This window comes from Apus apus, chromosome 5 (genome assembly GCF_020740795.1).
Source record: "Apus apus isolate bApuApu2 chromosome 5, bApuApu2.pri.cur, whole genome shotgun sequence".
Classification (NCBI taxonomy): Eukaryota; Metazoa; Chordata; class Aves; order Apodiformes; family Apodidae; genus Apus; species Apus apus.
This window is the reverse complement of record NC_067286.1, coordinates 58,980,713-58,999,746: the sequence shown is the minus strand read 5'-3', so window position 1 is coordinate 58,999,746 and position 19,034 is coordinate 58,980,713. Positions and strand designations below refer to the sequence as shown.

The following is a 19,034-nucleotide window of genomic DNA, read 5'->3' as shown; positions in this document are numbered from 1 at the left end:
GCTCAAATTATGAAGGTTAAAAAAAAGGGGGGAGGGAGAGGGGAGGAGGTGAAATATTTTGAACAATCTGGTTTACATTGTGGCTCGACAAACATATTTCAGCAGAAATGAGAGGCAGTGCACTGTGGTGTATGCTTGGGAACTTCTGAAAGAAGTTTTGCCAGCAGAAAAAACCCTCACACAACTGCAAAGACTGATGCAACCAGCAAGGTTTTAAAGTAAAATAAGCCCTGCCATATCCTTCTGAAAGAAGATAATGAGTGCCCATTTGCTGATATTTGTGACTTACACAGTTACCAAGATTACACAGTCGCACCACTAATCCATAAATGCCCAACCCTACCAGAACTCTTTGGACTCTGAATCCTCGTCTGTTACTTCTAAGTATTTTTGCCTGATTGAGCCGAAGAAACAGTAAGAACTTGAATGAAAAAAACTGTAGGTGAAAGGAAGTTACCCTGACTCTAAAAATAGTTTTCTGTCCTCCTCCCACTCCCCAGAAAGCATAAATGAAAGTGCTCTCTTCTCAGGGTGGCAGGAGCTTACAACAGATGAAAGAGAAGGGACTGCTTCCTCACTATAAAGCTTTACCAATGAACAGAAGCAGTACCCCATTATAAGTGCTGCCTAAGTGCAAAACCTAAGCTTTACATATAACACTAAATGTATATACAACTTACTTATATGCACAGATATTTATTATAAACATTTAACATCCAAAACCACAGGTTTTATAAACATACACATCATTCCAGAGATAAGGAAAATGGACCTTTCACAAGAGTAAAGCTCTGTATCATAATCCATTATAAAGGCAGCACAACACTTCAACAATCTTGTATGGTATATAGAAATAATTGCATGGCTAAACAGAACTTGTATTTGTCAGAGGTACTTTGAGAAAGGAATATAAAGGAGGTACTTACTACAGAAACAGGAGGTTCTGTTACAGACCCATAGGGACAACTTGGACACAGAAAATACTCTTAGAGAAATACATAATACTGGGCAATATATTATAAAGACATACTATACAAATACAGACTGAAAACTAAAGCTCCTGAGATGGAAAAGCCTAAATGTACTTGCAAAAATTATCAAGACTTTTAGACTCAATGTTGCAAAGAACAGAGAAATACATTTTACACAATGATTACAAGTTACTTGACAGGCTGAGGGAGCTGGGGTTGTTCAGCCTGAAGAAGAGAAGACTCCAGCGGGACCTTATAGCGACCTTCCAATACCTGAAAGGGGCCTGTAAGAAGTCTGGGGAAGACCTGTTTACAGGGCATGTAACGACAGAACAAGGGGTAATGGTTTTAAGCTAGAAAAGGGGAGATTTAGGTTGGACAAAGGAAAAAGTTCTTTAATATGAGAGTGATGGATCACTGGAACGGGTTGCCTGAAGAGGTGGTGGAGGCCCCATCCCTGGAGACATGCAGGTTCAGGCTTGATGGGGCTCTGAGCAGTCTGGTCTAGTTGGCGATATCACTGCTTATTGTAGGGGGGGTTGGACTAGATGACCTTGAGAGGCCCCTTCCAACCTAAGACATTCTATGATTCTACTTCACTTTAAAAATACATTAAACAAAAATAAAAGAAAAGGAAGAGGTGGGAATGATCATTACTTAACATATCCAGAAGATAGACTGAGAAATTCAGGAAGTAAAACAATTACACTAAGGCTTCAGGTTAAAATGCAAAACAAAACCCAACAAACAAAAAAAACCACCACCATGGCTATAGGAAAATCACCAGACCTAAAGAGACTTGGAAATAAAGACATCTGAGCAGAAACATTAGAAGATCAGGGTTAAGCTGACAGAATTTCCCACCAACTGCAGTATCACTAATAGACTGTAAAGATAAGAAGGTATTATTTTACTATGATCTTAACTTCAAGTCAGCATTTCTACGCATGCCCATTCCTATAAATGTAGCTCTACAAAATTACATCCCAAATGTAGGAAAAAAGACAGAATGTAATTAGTATATGGCCCTTTATAAACACCATCAACAAATAATTTTTAGAAACAACCAGGAACCTTTAAGATGTTTGGAAAGATTTATTCTACAACCACCAGATGTTAAAAAAAAAAAAAAACAACCACTAAAAATAAAGTCAAGCATATACTAAAAAACAACTTCCAAGAGCACAAGAGAAAGTGAAGAAACTAATTGTGTATGACAAGAAACTCACACATCTTAACAAAAAATAATAAATAGCCTATGTTCTTCTCCCTTTTGGGATTATGGCTCTATTCCCAAATCTTACAGAAACAACACGTTATGTCCAGATTTATTTCAACCACAACAGGCACAAAATTCCTAAATAAAGTTCCAGGACTGATGCTTCATTCACCATTGATTTGAACAGCACAAACCAAGTTTAAGCATTTCTTCCACACAATGAATCAAGAATCTGGGATCTATTTCCAGTTATGGAAAGAAAGAAAAATTTTGTTTTGAAAAGTCATAACCTCTAAGACCCTGTAAGTCCTGTTTATAAAATAGGAGGAAGTATATAGCTTAGATATGTTATTAACAGTTTACTGATATCCGTGTAGCATTCTGAATTTCACAAATGAAGAATATCGTAAGCACAAACAGCCATGGAAGTCAACAGAAAAGAGATGTTGTATCTGTCTTCTTCTACAACTCAAATCGTAACTATTTCCCATATGTACAGTTCTGAAGGTGGTATCTGTAAGTCTGAAAAATGCAGAGACTTTTTAAAAATCTGCACTTGAAAAGGAAGGTGAACATCATGCAGTTCTCACTTAGTCCAATATCTTTTAGAGTCGTTAGGATTGTTTACTACTTAGAAACTTCAGCATTTGACATATCGATAGGATTCACAAGAAGAGTTTATAATAAAAGCTCAACTATAGGGAAAGATCAAAAGCAAACAGCAAGTAAAAAGAGATCTTCCTTTTCTGACTATGCAACGCTCTTTTCTTGCCACTACAGCAATTCTTTAATGCCATGGAAACTATCTGATGAAGGTATTAGAAGCTCAATAAATTTTGTAATATTGAGGTAGCAAAGCAATTGGTATTGTTGGCAAAGAACAACTGTTCTAAGTGTCTGTTTTAAGGAAGAAAAATTATCTAAAAATAAAAATCATACTTTGAGTTTTTTCAGCAAAAACATACAACTGTTTTAGAAAACCTGAAAGTAAACTACAATAATTCTATTAAATCATTGGAAAATGTGGGTGTGTGACAGGAAAAAATACGCACACCTTGAAAATACAAAAATGGGATAGGTTCATTTAAAATTTAACAGTTTTACTTTTGGATGGTTTGCTTTACCTAACTCATGTGTTTTTAATGAGGCTGAGCTGGATGGGAAGAATGCTGTGAATTACATGCAAGTTTTCTATCCAGTTTCTCAAGATGTTAAATAAGTATTCATAAGGCATATGATCTTTTCAGTTATCTGTAAGTATGTCTTCGTCCTCTGGACACTGCCCTACCACTACTGCCACTAGGAGAAACACAAATGAACTCCTCCTTCCCCTTTTACAGGTAATACTGAAATTGCTGTGTTGTTCAGGACTACAATCTACTTCTTTCCAACCCATTGCTTTCTAACATTGCATTCCTACCAATCTACTTCTAGAGATTCCTAAGTAAAAAGAGTATATATGCAAAATGAAAATAATCACACAGTACTATTTTCTTCTACAGGGCAAGCATGACTTGAGGCATGTCACAAACTTGGTTACCCTGCTCAGGCTGAGTTTGACTAAGGCACAGAGGTGGAAGTTCTCATTCCCAGTAAAAGGCCCTTCACTAGGACTGCTTTGCCACCAACCAGTTTATCTAGGACACCTGCCAGCCTTCATGATACCAACAGCCTCTTTAAAACCAAAATCCAAAGCTATCATGTACTGCAAGATACACCAGGCAAGAGCATAAAAACACTTAAAAACACAGAGGAGACTGACACATACATAGGAGTACACATTTTGAAAATGCAGGACAAATGTATCACAACTCCCATATGCATTTCTTGTCCCAGTCACCTACACATGAAACAAAGGCGATAAGGCTGGGTTTAAAGTGTTTCATTGGACCTCAGTCATACTAAGAAAGGTAATTCCACATTAGATTTAGTCACAAGTTAATAAACAAAAATAGACTTTAATTATCAGAAAAGTTTTTACTGTAGGCAAACAGAGCAGCTTGTGGTGTTTGCAAGCCTCAAGTAGCCAAACAAAGCCTCAGAAAGTACATCTTACTTTCTAACTACATTAAATGTTTGTTTACAGAAAGATACAAGACACACACTTCTGTTAATTAACATTTTTTTATATATTCTTTTTTTAAAAAAAAAAAAAGACACAACCCCAACAGTTACAACTTCATTTCTATATGGATTTTTCTTTTCCTAGAATAGGCAATACTGAAAATTTCCTAAATTGCAGGTTATCCTTCAGACTTCTACATAGCACCAAAACACACTGTCTCCTCTGTTTTTCTTTCCTGAAACATGTTTATTACAAAATGAACAACAACAACGCTGACTTATCTATCTGGTTTTGCAATACAGACATGTATGTTCACAGAAAGCAACAGACTGCACTAAAACACTACCAAAACAAGCCATTTCACTATATATGACTCTGCCCCTAGGGAAAGGAATGAGAGCAGATAAGATGTGACAGATGTGTAGTCACATCACTTAATACACTACTGGAAGGTGCTCAAACCATTATGGTGACAGACACAGTACAAAAAACTTGCAAAGAATGGACTAAGCATTTATCTAGTTTCCTGCATACATTATTCCTGTAATCAAAGAAAATACTGAAGTCCATAAAAGTGCTTTTTGAGAGAAGGCAGCTTGCAAATTACAATATGCAATACAGTTATAAAAAAAGAACGTAGCATGTATGTTTAAGTCAACAAAGCTTCTCCATCAGGAATATGAAATATGTCAAAGGTTGAATTTGAGGCCTGTCCTCTAAAAATTTCCTGAAGTATTTCTGAAAAGGTTTAATTAAATTTGACTCATATCTGAAACAAAAATGTTTAAATAAAATTAGCAACTGTAGATCTCCAAACTTATCTCATTTTTCTGAGACTTTAAAAAGCTACTTTGCTGAAATCTCTTCTCTGTTTTGGTTTGAAAGACCCAAACGATCGCGACAAAATTGGAAGTCATATTATTAACTGGAGCAAAGTAATAGACCTAGTCTCTTGTTTGAAGATAAGCATAAATCTAAGAGTTTATAAGATTAAGACTTTTAGTCAACTGCCCAAGAAAAGCATGAAAAATGCAGGAAGAAACTGTTTCCTCACTTCTTCCAGGTTTAATAATCCTGAATGCTACAAATATTAATTTAGGTCACGAATATTTCAAAACAGTAACACGATTTTTAACTACCAGTGTCCCTACATCAGGGACCAGTAACTGCTGTTTCAGATAGATGGTTAGGCCCAAATCCTGCAAATTAATCTGCACAGGTAGATCCCAGTGCCTCTGGGAATCCGCATTAAGTCAAAGAGGGAAAACTAAATCACAAGATCAGATTCTTAATTTGAAGCTGGACCACTGTAACTCATTATGACACTAATCATAAATGTCTCACCAACACGCTGCTCCCCATCTGTTTGTTTTATCTTATTATAGTTTCATATCTAAATCCACAGAACTAGCTCTAGTAGTCAAATTAAGGACCTGCATATGCCTGTATCCCTCCAAGAACAAGTCCTCAGGCAGAGGCAACATTTTTCTTATGCTAGTTTATTCCTTGAGTGGGACTACACAGTCAAATGAAATAATTGTAACATTAATTTCTTCATTTACACAAATCTCAATGTTTTCAAGTAATTTACCCATTCAAGTCAACAAACTCCATCCACCTTTTGAAGTGTATTTTCAAATGAAATCACCTGCATATAAAAAATTACCTGCAAAACTACAAAACTGAGCTTGAAATTTGAAGGCAGCATTTGCTTCTCTGTCATACTGTCACAAAACAACAAGAAAAATGCATAAAATAATACTCATCACAGACTACAAAGCTCAATCTACTGGCATTGGCAGATCTTATACTGAGAAGTGCTGAAGGAAAGGAGCATTCTGGTACAGCATCACTCCAGGCCTCCTGCTCTTCTGCTCTACCCTTCCAAGCCAGACAGTGTCAGGCACAGTGCAGTGGGGCTTGATGGATCTTTCTTTTGACCCGGCATGGCCTTTGTTCATTCTTACATGTATCTCACAGAAAGAAACCCCAAATATTTTAGTGACAACTCCACTAGGACTAATCCCAGAACCCCAGTTTGAAAAGAAAAGACTTAAGGTGTGTGAATTTTTTTTTTTTTTTTGCTACTTCTCTATTCTTACAAAGCAGATTTAAGAACTAAGCTAAAGTGCAATTACACAGTTATTACATATTTCAGTACTCTGATTATCAAATTTGGCAGAGGTAGAACACGGAATGCTGGAAATATACTTGCCCACAAAGCAAAAACAGGACAGACATGGTATTACATCTATTAATCTTGCTATTTTCCAGAATTATCAGCATCAAGCATGCTTATTTTCACTACTTGTAACAGAAAAGAAGAATGCCAATTAAAAAAATTCATATAACTAAATAAACAATTTGAGAATTCAGTGTAAAAAAACCAAACACTTCTGAAAAGCAGTTTCCCTTTACTCATCAGACAGACATAAATCTGAGAGGTGCTTCTGACCTCTGGATTAGTACTGAAATTCAGTGACAACTGGGATTTAGGGGAAGCATTTGAGATATTATGGAAACATTGGCATCTTTTCAAGAGTAGTATGCTGGATCATAATTTTATTTCCCAAATTAGAGGTTAAATCTGCCAGAATAAACTCAACAGGAGCTGGGATATGCAGGTATTTCAAGCCAATAGTGTCTTGTCTAAGACCTGATTGGCACCTTTCCGCTTGAGAGGCCACAGCTCATGGGACCTCTCAATTTCAAAATCCAGCAGAAGCCAGGAGCTGGGAGTTACCCATTCACAAATACTATGAGAAGGGGTCCCATCTCCCCGCTAATGCTTTGCTGTAGGGCACTCAAAATATGCCTGTGGGCTGCATTTGGCACCACTATCACAGTTTGCAGACCCACACATTACAAGCTAAGAGCCTAAAAAGCAGTTTCCCCTCTCTGCTCACAAGCCAATTTACCCTCATCCTTTTTTTTTTTCATTTAAGTCAACTGTTGAAGATTCACAAACTAAAATATTCACACACAGCCTGAGTGCCTTGAAAATTCCAGTCATGATACAGTTTAACATTAGCATTTAAAACTTTCAAAAGTATTGCAAACAATTACCATGCCCTCAAGTCACAGATAAAATATTTTGTAGTCCTTAAATGCATACAATTTCTGGCATTAAACATTTCTCATTGCTGGCAAAATTTCCCCACAACTTCTGGCACTAGAATATTTTGAGTTTAGAAGTCAGCTGTAAAATTGTATTCTTTATAAAAAATAATTCTTGAGCTTACCTTTCAGCAGAGGCAGGGGAGTTAACTCGATAGGCTTGCCCTGAGACCTAAACTGGGAGGAGCTTTGTGACCTCTTCTGTCTGGCTTTTCTGACGGACTTCCGAGAAAATCCGTCTACTTTATCCACTGATGGAGGAGTAGTTGGTGCTGAGGACATATCCCTACTGAAGGAAAACAAATGTTACAAACATATTCCAAATGGAAGACATCGGTAAATATTAACCTAAATTTTCAAAAACTCTTCCTCTTTCTGCACCACTCTCCTGGTAATAACTCACCTAGGTAGACTGTTAGGAGAGCTAACCCACCAATGGACAGAATAAACTTAATTGAACAGTGTAATAATTCTTATCAGCCACTTTTAAATCTGTCTCTTCCATTTGCCAAAAATCCTGCAACAGGAGAAATTCAGACCTAATGCTGTCATCATTATGCCAATAGAACTTCATACACTTGTGGACCTGACAGGGTTTTAGCCTTAAACTGTGTGTTCCTTGGGATGAAGTAATTTCAGCTCACTCTGCAAGGCATCGTGCATGCTAAAGAATGGGTACACAGAAAGGTACAAGTGTTTTTTTGGCACTGAAGTCATCAACATGCATAGGACAAAATAAAATAGGCCAGAAAAAAAATCTAATTTATTTGCCACACCTACATATAAGACTTCATAGAAATATAAGAAAGTACAGCCAAAAGTATTGCTGTGCTTCACAGTTTCACTGATATAATTTTACACATTACTTCTTTATTCCCCATTTTAGAAGTACTCAGCTATTTTCTAGTGAGTCTCTTTACACAGTTATTCCATGTTCTGGCATTTGAATAGCAGTGTGGTAGCCATAACTGTTCTAAGGGCATAAGCCAGACAAGGTCTGCAGGGAGAGCCAAAAAAGGTTTCTGCAAGCAAAAGTTTGTCTGTTTCCCAACTCTATCAGCTGGTCTAAGAAATAAGCATTGCTTCTTCCTATAAAACTTCTCGCAGTTGTATTCCTGTAGCTGATCCCCTACTGCTCAGAAATACCAAAAGGAAACATTTAAACAGTGAATTGATCCATTCAGCTACTGTATTTACCAGCCCTGTCCTGTCAGTAAAAAAAGGCCCATTGCACCTTGGTGAAAACACGAGTAATACATAAGGGAAATGAGACAGGAGGAATTCAGGCCTACACACTTGAAGCTGCTCTGTGTACAGTTCACTTCACCAGCATGTGCACCTCTGCTGAAATCAAGAGAACTATCTACATTAATAACAAGACCACTAAGGAGAGCAGCTCTGTTGATTTCAGTCAGGCTACATACTCCTGCAAAGTTAAGCATCGGCATAAGCACTTGCAGGATCAGGGTCTTAGAACATGTCCTTGGAAAGCATTACTCATCCTCAATGTCTGTTGACTTCAATTACCAAAGTGACTCGTATGCTAAAAGAAGTTGATTCCACAATATAGAGAACACTTTTGAGTACTTATTTTATTAAAATATTTGGTTACTCATATGCTTCATAAATTTTTAAATCAGTGCAACAGACATTATTTAGGCTTTTTCTTTTGCAAGGGAAGCTTTAGAAAGCATGATTTATTGCAACAGTGTAAACAAGTTCCAAAAGATAAGAACTGTTTAATGCAAAATTACATATACATGCACTAAATCTATCAAAAAATGGAAGTATAAACTCCATAGCTGCTTTGAGGAAGCGTGTGCAGCACCCAGAAGCTAAACTGTGAAGCTGGCATTACAATAATGAAAAAGTCTTTATCCATCTTTTTGATTTCTCCTGAGGTCCTCACTACCAACTTACACTTTCTAAATATAACATACTATCAGCAACATGAACCTGTACCTTAAACTGGCTTGTTTATCATCTGGGGGGGGGCGGGGGGGGGAGAGAAATGCATCTCCAGGGCATTCAGGCCCCAGCCAAGATTAATAAATAAAAAAAGTCGGATAAACTGAAACAGAATGGCCTGTACTTTAGCAACCCACTTCTAAGGTTTTAACAGTCTGACATAAAAACCATACAAACACGAAGTTACCTGTTACATAAACCAAATTCTGGAAATGTAGGCAAAAATATATTCCTAAAACCTGAATTGGCTGGCCCTGTTTTATCTCACCAAAAAGATTCACCTCTTCATCACGTGCATCATTAAAGTGTAACCACGTCTGCAGAAACGTTTGCACGCTCTCTCAACATTACATTGCCAAAAAATAGTAACAATAATAATAATGGAGAGGGGCTACAGTAGATCACTTAAACTGCAGGATCATTGTGTCAGCAAGAAGCTTTACTGACACTTCTCTGCTGTAAATTTAGTAACAGTTTCCCTAACCTGCTTTATAAATTATTAAAATCTGATTCTAATTCGACAAGACTACATCCAACCTAACAACCTTACAGTAAACACTGATCTTTTCTTCATCTCTCCAAATGAACACTCGCTCCCCGGAATGCACTATCGCAGTGAAACACACCGTTTCAACGAGCAAGGGGTTGGGGGGGGGGGGGAGAAAAGCCCGAGATTATTTATTGTGTGCGAGCAGCAAAGCTGCAAACCCAGCCACTGCTTCTTGTTTCCTTCAGCAGGGGATCTTCTTTTATTCCCTAAGTATTTTTGGTAAATACGAAGCCACGCACATCAGATCTGCTGGTCCCCGGGGCGGCGGGAGGGGGGGGGGGAAGGAGGGCGGGTGTAATCCACGGAGAGACGAGTGGACGTGAAAATACCGACGGATCTCCTCGGGGAAGGGAGCCAGCGGCTCGCTCCGCGCCCGGGGAAGCAGAGGTGTAATTAGCTGCCTCCCGCCCGCTGCTATCGGCTGTCATTTCCAGAAGGGAGCCGCGGAGCACCGCAGCTGGAACATGTCCTCCCCGCAGCCCCCCGCGCCTCCTCACCGCCGCCCGGCCCCCCCCCCACCTCCCCGGCTCCCGCCTCGGCCCGCCCGCGCCTCCTCCCCGCACCGCCGCCGCCTCGCCGCTCCCCCGCGGGCCGGCGCGGAAGGACGGAGGGATGGAGTTACCTTGACCCTGCTGGTAGAGAAGCCGGAGACGAGAGAGAAGCGGCGACGGCCTAAGCCGGGCTTGGCGGAGCGCGGCCGATGCCTGGCGGCGGCGGCGGCCCGAGGGTGATCGGCGCCGGGCTCGGTCCCTGCCGCGGCGCAGGAGCCTGTAGGCCTCGGCGGCGTTGGCGGCCTCCCCAGCGCAGGGCGGCGTTGGCGGCGGGTTCAGGAGCGGGCGGCTGCTCGGGCTCCGCTCAGTCCCATGCACTCGGCGCGGCGCCCTGCCTGCGATGGCTGCTGCCTCACTCACATTCCCGGCGGAGCCCTGCGGAGGGGCCCTGAGGAGGCGGGAGAGGGGGGTGGTGGGGGTGGGGGGGGGGTGGGTGCGGGGGGAGCCGAGTGCGGGGCCGAGCCGAGGGGGAGCGGCGGGTGCGGTGCGGGCGGCCGGGGCGCTGGGGGGGGGGGTGGGGGGGGCAGGCCGGGCGGGCGGTGCTGCGAGGGGAGGGAAGGCCTCTTCCGCCGGCGGCTGGCTCAGGTGGGAGAGGGCGTCCCGGTGGGCGTCGGGGGTCGCGCTCCGGCTCGCTCCTATTGTCACTCTCAGCGGGCTCCGGCCATGGCACTCGCTCGCTTGCTCGCTCGCTCGCTCACTCACTCACACACACACACTCACTCGCTCGCTCACTCACTCACAAGCCAGGCTGCTCCTGCTCCTGCTGCTGCTGCTGCTGCCACCGCCCCGCGGCCCGCCCCTCGCGCCCGCCCACCCGAGCCTGCCGCCGGGACGCGCCGCCTCATTGGCGCCCGCCGCCGCCGCCGGGAGAGCCGGGAAAGGGGAGCGCTGCCCAGGGAGGAGGAGGAGGAGGTGGAGGTGCTGCCGCTGCCGGGGCGGTACGCGGCGGCGAGCGGCTCGTCGTCCTCATCATCATTCTCATCATCGTCCTTCTCGTCCCTCCGCGGGCCGGGGGCGAGGCGGGCGAGCGAGCGCCGGCCGCCGCCAGAGCGAGGCCGCGTCGGCTGAGGTAAAAAACACCCGGTAGCGCTGAGGTAAAACCCTGCTGATGTCAAGTCCCTCTCCCGCCGCACCGGGTCCTCTTTAAGGGGAGCCCAGATCCCCCTTCCCGGGGAGCGCTGCCGGCGGGAGAGGCCTCCCGGTGCCGTGCGGTGCGGTGCGGTGCGGTGGGGCGGGCCGGGCCGGGCTGTGCGAGGGACGGAACCGCTTCGGGCACGGCCCGCAGGTCCCTCCTCTGCTCGTCTGCATCCCGGCTGCAGGGTTTCTGCAGCCCTGCACGGCGCTCGCCCTCGGGTTTCTTCCGCTCCTGTATTATTGGTGTCCGAATCCCTCCCCCCCCCCCCTCCGCTTTTTTTTGTTTTCTTAAGTGTATTTATATGTATAGCGGCCAGCACAACGAGTGCTTGTAGAGAGCGTTGTTAAACCTCATCAGTTTTGTTTTAAATGTCTTCGTGGCTTGATGTTTCTTGGGGTTTTTTGTTTTGTTTTCCCAAAACACAACAAATTGTGTTAATACGACTTGTTACATTTTTAAAATGCCATCCACCGTTTCCCCCGTGTTTCTGGTTGGGAAAAAATAAATGGACTCTCATGAGCAGCAGTCACACTCAGTAAATTTTTACAGTAATTTTTTAGGAAATTAGCTCAGAGGCAGTTTGAGAGCTGGTTGCTCTGATGGGTCAGTCACGTCCCTCCTGTTTGTGCAGGTGGTGAATGCCTGAACTCTGAACATTTCTCATCCTACAAGGGTTCCCTAGTTTTTGTGGCAGAGCCTTAAGATTTAGGGTGATTTAAGCTGATGTGAATCTACTTTTGAAATTGCAAATACTCAGCCAGGTAAGTTATCTGGTCAAGCTCAAATTGAGGAACCTGGAACACTAATCGAAATAAAAGCTCACTGCTACTGAAGTATGACTGTAATGGACACAAACAGTTTTACCTCTCCTCTCTCAGTATGCCTCTTGCATATCTTTTTTTTGCCTATAGACTGGGCAATTCTACTTCATTTCGATCCTTCCTTGTGTGTCACAGTTTTAAACCTCTCAAGATGCTCATTTCTTCCCCCTGTGTTTCCTCATTCACGTCTTTCTTGAACTGCAGCACCCAAGCCTGGACACAGTCCTACAGTTAAGGCCTCACCAATGCCAGCATCTGCTGTTGTGCCTGTCACAGACTACAGACACGTGCCAATACAAATACTTTTCAGTCAGTATCATCTCTTCAGAATTTTGCTGACCTGTTTTACCCCTGCATCCATTTCTGCTGACCTACCAAGCCAGTTATTTCTCCCTCAAATAGTCAGTAATGCTACTTGAGAAGTGATTTACCGCAGCAGCCCTAATACTATCCCTTCATGTTGATCACTGCACAGATGGACAAAGAAGACATCTTTTAAAATCAACTTCCACAGTATTTTAAGTCAGATAACTGTAGAATTTGTCATCCTTTATAAATAGATTGCCTTTCTCAGAAGGATTGTATTTAAAAGGCAAAACTAAGATTGAACTGTGCCACGGTTACGAATGGTTGTGTAACTATATTTAGAGGATAAGTTTGTACATACTTATATATATTTAAAACTTTAAATTCACTTAAACCAACTTAAACCAAACCATCTACAATTATGCAAGCAAGGGTTCATATCAAAGAGTGTAGGTCAGGGTTTTTTTATACGAATTTGATGTAAAATTTGGCCAAAACACTGTAACTTCCTGTTGTCCCCATCAGTGAGGGACAGAAGGTGCAGGTGCATGTCTTTTGCTTTGTACTTAATTCTGTTGTGTTTGTCAGTGACATACTGTAACACTCAGATTTATTTACTGTCCCATGTCCTGCTTCTGACCAGGACTGAGGAGTGCAGTGAGCAGCATGTAGAGTTACCGATGGCAGACCCTGCAGAAGAGAAGTTCTAGCACAGTCTGATGGCTGGACTGGCTTTTTAGGTGAAGTTGAGTGTGTCATTTTACATGGTTGTACTTTGGTCTTCCCAGTATGAAATGAAAACCATCTTTGTAAAACAGTAAAAATCTAAAACTGCTGCCAAATCCACTATTCTGGCACATAGGTTCTTTTACTTTTCATTCTATCTTTGTATAATAACTGTAGAATTAGTTCTTCAGTATGGCTGAACAAGCTGGTAAATAATACATTCAGCTACTTTATTTCCTATATGAAAAATGCATCATGTGGTATGTTTTGTTCATTTTGATTGTGTAAAGTATTTTTATGATGTGTTTTATATCTGTGATGTTTTTATGGTAACAATTCAAGAAAAATACAGTGAATAAACAGAAACCTTACCTTTTCTTTATCACTTGGCTGTCAGAGTTTATAGAGCTGGCTTCCCTTTTTTTTCCAAGTCGCTTTCTTTTTTCTGCTTGGGTCTGCAAAGTCTCCATCTATGAGAACGTTTGAGGCCACAACATAAGATATGAATGTAAAACTGCTGATATTTCAAAGGAGCACTGTTACGTGTCCTCCTGTTCTCTGTTTAGTCTATTTTCTAAAAATTGCTACTTTAAAAATTACTGTATGAGTCCCAAGCAGAGATGGAAAAGAAATGAGTGTGGTTTACATAGATGTGGATCTGTATATATGTGTGTTTGTAAAAATATATCACTTTGCAAGAATAAAAATTAACTGTCATCAGATAAAGTTCACATTACCAACATCTTGCATACAAGTGTGTAGGCATATATATAAAAAATATGCACACATTCAGTACCTGCAGCCCTTTCTGAAGATCTGCAGGCAATAACAAGTTCTTTTGGTCAATGTTTCTCCACTGCTGTGAAAGGCACAAGACAAGTCTATCCTTTTTAAAAATTATACTGCCTTACTGTCCTACAAAAGGGTTCTTTTAAAAATAGCTTTAGAAAGGATTTCTCAGGGCCAGCTCCTCACCAGTTAGGCACTGTCCTTTTTAGCACCTGAACAGTCAGAACAGCAGTCAAGAGTTCTCCAAAACAGATCTTGTACCAGTGACTCAGATTTGTGCCACTTCACTCTTTGTGTTGACTGAAGTTCCACTATAGACCATCTGTTATGGCCACCCAGGCAGGAATACAGAGCTCACATCCACATTGGCTTTCTGCTCTTTATGTAGCAGCTTATCAGACTGGATTGCTACATAGATAGCACTACTGAAGTCCTTCCCCATTGAGTGATAAACGTAAATGGTTCTAGTGGGAGCTTGTAAATGTTTTACATAGCACATCTGACGTGTATTTGTCTACAGTAAGGGTCACATCATGCTCCATAAAAGATCTTCTATATGTCAAAAGGAGCATTATCATGGGATTAGTTGATATTCCCTGTTCCAGTACTAGTAAGCAAGAAAAGATTTGATCTCCCCAGAGAACTAATTATTCAGACCAGCAGGAAAAAGACCAGAAAGTGTTATGGAGGAAGCAGCAGTGCTGTTTGAAGAGGCAAATCAGCACGCGAACAAGGCTTTTCTGATACATCTTTTAACAAAAATGAACACAGTGGAACACCACATCAAACTAACTGTCCTGCTCCATCAATTTGATTGAAACAGCACAATCTGAGTGTTTCTGTTTACTTTTGCATCAAATCCATGTGTAAGGAAAAAGCATTCTATTTAAGTCTGTTTACCTTGCAGTTGACTTGTAATTCATATGTTTTACATTTTGGGGAGGATTGGTATCTCCAACTCTTGGGCAACATTTATAACTGCAATAGCAAGTCTCTGTAATACTCCTCCTTGTACCAGCGATGCTATAGCACTGTCAGTGCCTTGAGGAGCTGAATTCCTGATGCCTGTGTGGGGTAAGGATTTTAGGGTCATAGACAACTACCCGAATAGGAACTAACTCTTCCTCTGTGTTTATAGATGCTGTGTCATTTGAAGTCTGCTTCAGTAGTCAGCATGGCAAGATAAGTAGGAGCTTCCTCGCCTCTGCAGCTGGCTAGCTGCCTCCTCCTAGCACAACACTGCTTTCACTTACTCCCCAATTAACTTTTTTGGTCTTATTTTGTTCCCCTCACCCAGCATTTTAACTTGCCTTCAGGCCCCGGGCACTTCTTTAAGCCTAATTTTCTGAGTTTTTGTTGATTTTCCTTTGCTGGCTGTTTACCTCTGCTGCCTTTGGTGTGTTCCTCAGCCAACCTCCTCTCTCCAACTGTCACTCCCTAACTGCCTCCAGGGGTTCCAGTACTCCCTCTTGTTTTCCAGAGCAGCCACCAACAAGGCTGTCTCTGGCACCTGAAGCTGTTCCTGGAAGCAGAGACCCAGTGTTACGTGGTCCTCTGAGCTGCTGGGGTATACCTGAATCCCAGGTGAAACCGAGTCTGCTTCTGTTTCTTCGCTTTGTGATCAAGTCTTGTTTTAGTTATCTCTGCATCTAATGTGTTATAATCCAATGTATATACTGTTATGATCTCCTAGTATAAAGCCGTCCTCTTCAGATGGGCACCCTCTGCTCTGGCCTGGCTTCCTACATTATCACACCCCAAAATGAACAAATAAAGTGAGTAAAATACCAGTGGGTGGTTAAGGTGTCCACAGTGCTCTGAGTGGGTGAAGTGGTCCTCTCGTAGAGCTTCACACATCTCCAGTGAAGTACCTGCCAGCTCCCTCCCAAGGCTGGTGCATCTCTCGTGGTTATAGCAGCAGTTGATAAAACACTTGAAATTTTCCCCAAGTGCAGGGACCGTGAGGACAGAGCAAGCTGAGATAAAGATACCTTGTTCTTTTTGTTACAACAAGCACGTATTCGTGTTGTGGGTTTTTTTCAACTTGCTTTATCTTCTTTGTCTTGTGGTACAGCTTCAAGCTTTTAGATATTTTTAAATTCAAAGTTTTCAGTTTAGGGGAAATGAAAGCGTTCTGTGTTTGTAGCTCAGCTCAGCATTGTAGGGCATGCTGAACATCAGGGGGAGTCTTAAAGCACTTAAATGAGTTTAAAATAGAAGTCCAAAGCTTGTGGTACGAGGCTGGGCAGAGGAAGAGCTATACAGGTGCTGAGGGCACTTCCACAGAGCTTTTGAACAGCTTGTTAGGAGACACCAGGAGCAAAGCTACTTGGAAGGAAGTGGCTGAGTGTTAAGTCACAAGTCTAAACACAAACCCTCCTGGAGGTCTGCTGCCTGAGCAGGAGTGTCCTCCACTGAGCACAACAAAGTAGTCCCCTCTGTGCCCACCGCAGGCTGAGTGGTTCTTAGCAGTGCGGGTGCATGCCTGTCAGCACTGCTTTCTGGCCCTTGTCTGGAGGATCCAGCAGTGGAGACTTTACTGAAGGGAAGCACTGGAAAGGAATCTCTATGGATACTGCTGAAATAGGAACGACCGGAAAAGAAAGGCTGTAAGAATGTATTCTAATCCCAGATCCACTGTCAGGGTTAAACAAATACAATAATTTCACCACTGAGATAACTCTGAATAAGGAGGCTTGTCATTTTTTCCCCTATACAGGAATTACAGATACCCTACAAATGACCAGTAAGAAAGGACTTTACATGCAACAGGAACTGGAATTGAAATGCAAAAGCTAGGAATCCTAGAAAAATATAGAAATTTTTTAGATTTAGACAGAAAACAGCAAAGAACCACCTAAACAATCTCCTGCCTAAGCAGACCACACAAAAATAAAAAACTGGAACAAACTCAAAAAATGTGTTCTCTGTGCATGTGCTGGAAGTTTAGAAACTTAGTTGAAAAGATGAGAATGTCTTGCTTTAAAGGAGCACATTCATAGAACTGATTTGGAGGAAACACAGAGAAGGAATGTCATTAAAGCCTCCCCAGTGTTTGATGGCAAAGACTAGGATGCCAAGGTTAGGAAAGGAATAGCAAATAAAACAGGAAACATCATTACCCTGTTGTACAAATCCATCATGCATCCTTCCTTATCTTTAACTGTGTAATTTGGTATGGGCTATATTTAGAAATGAGAATATAGAGAAAGCCAAGAAATAAGGTGGCTTGGTGCAATTCCTGCACTGGGGATGTTGAGCTCAGAAAAAAAATCTTCAAGCTGAATTTGATAGAGGTCTGTCAGAATCATTTATGGAATTGGGGCTGGGTGAGTGACTTATTTTTTACAACTGCTTTGTATTATTTGTTCTTGTCTTATCTGGTAAGGTGGAATATTACAAGCTTTTACATCCTGTTATAGAAGCAAAAGGTATGAACAAGTTCAGAAAACTTGAAAACACAGATGTCCAAGGACATCAAGGTTATTAAATTGTCCTTACACTTGAACAGGCTACCATAATTGCAACATACATTACATATACAACACATCTTAATGAGTCTGGAAGCTTATTTGGCACCAAATAAAAATGCACCACTATCAGCTTTTAAAATCTGTTCTATAGAGAAGTCTAGACACTAGATTTAGGGTAAGAGAACTCAGTAAATATAGAAGAATCTGAGCAAAGGTAAAATCTGTGATGTGTTATGATAAGACTTGGCATATTGCCATTATGGACTGGCTTCTTTGACATGCTGTCCAGTCCCAATATGTAGAGAATTTCCAACAGTATCCAATGTCAGGTGGGACCCAGAAGAATTTATGACAAGAATCAATAGTCAAGACTTGAATGAGAGAAGATCAAAAATAGAATTAAGATTTTCCTTTTTAAGAAGATGCAAGGAGTTAAAAACATGATTTGCTAAGGCACCAAGCCATATTCAGTACATTCAAAGAAATTGTGGCTCCCAGTTGAGCCATTTCAGCTCAAATACAGATAAAAAATAATCAGATCACATAGACTGTTCACTCATCTTGAATAAATAAATATTTAATGGCATTATGCAATTCTGAGTCAAGTTTAGTTCTAATATATGTCTTTCTAGGTGAGCTCCTACCTCTGAGCAGATTAATTTCTAACTAGTTCTATAGGTGTGCATCTGCACTTCAGGTATTGAAGTCCATCAAAGATACACTAGACAATGACATTCTAATATTGAGTTTTTAGTACAGAAATGGCTTAACACGATCCCTTCAAACAAGCTCTTTCCTGCAAGTTTGTTTTAGAAGAATTCCAGTGTCTTGCAGTCACATTCCTATTATGATCTCAGGTTCCTTTCTTGAAAACTCACAGCAGCTTCATTTAGAATCTGAATATATTATGCAAGCCACATCCTGGAAAATATGAAGTTTTCTCCATCTTCTACATAAAACGTCTTTTCTAGGTTACCAGACTTCCTTCCAAAGCACACTATTTTTGATCCAGAATTTCATTCCTTGACATACAAACTGTTCTGATGGCATCAAATGCAATTCCACACACACTGAAACCCACCTCAGGCCTTCTCCCAATGTGACCCAGCTATTTTTCTTTGGGATGTTCTGGGAAGTGACACACTACCATTCTCATACATAACAGTGAATGTGCTTTAGAGATTTTTTCATAATTCCTGGTAGCATTGCACCTAGCAAACTGTTTTGGTACATATATGTAAGCAGTTTATTTTGCCTCCTGTTCCCTACTGCAGCTCACTCCTTTGCTTTTAGCAAATTGACAGAATTACAACAAATACACATGCCAAAGTTTTCCTACCATT

The 19,034-nt window shown here is 41.5% G+C and overlaps 1 protein-coding gene across 3 annotated transcripts in view; it reads right to left on the bottom strand.

Annotated features, from left to right (window-relative positions):
* Positions 1 to 10,974, bottom strand: part of PPP2R5E (protein phosphatase 2 regulatory subunit B'epsilon) — a 75,178-nt gene extending 64,204 nt beyond the window's left edge. For 2 of the 3 annotated variants that reach the window (XM_051621375.1, XM_051621377.1), the window contains exons 1-2: positions 10,513 to 10,974; positions 7,498 to 7,661 (exon numbers count right to left, since the gene is read on the bottom strand). In XM_051621375.1, coding sequence (XP_051477335.1) covers positions 7,498 to 7,654 — 157 coding nt within the window. In that variant the 5' untranslated portion in view covers positions 7,655 to 7,661; positions 10,513 to 10,974. The remainder of the gene's footprint in view (positions 1 to 7,497; positions 7,662 to 10,512) is intronic. The other variant, XM_051621376.1, reaches the window with a different exon arrangement.
* Positions 10,975 to 19,034: the final 8,060 nt, after the last annotated feature.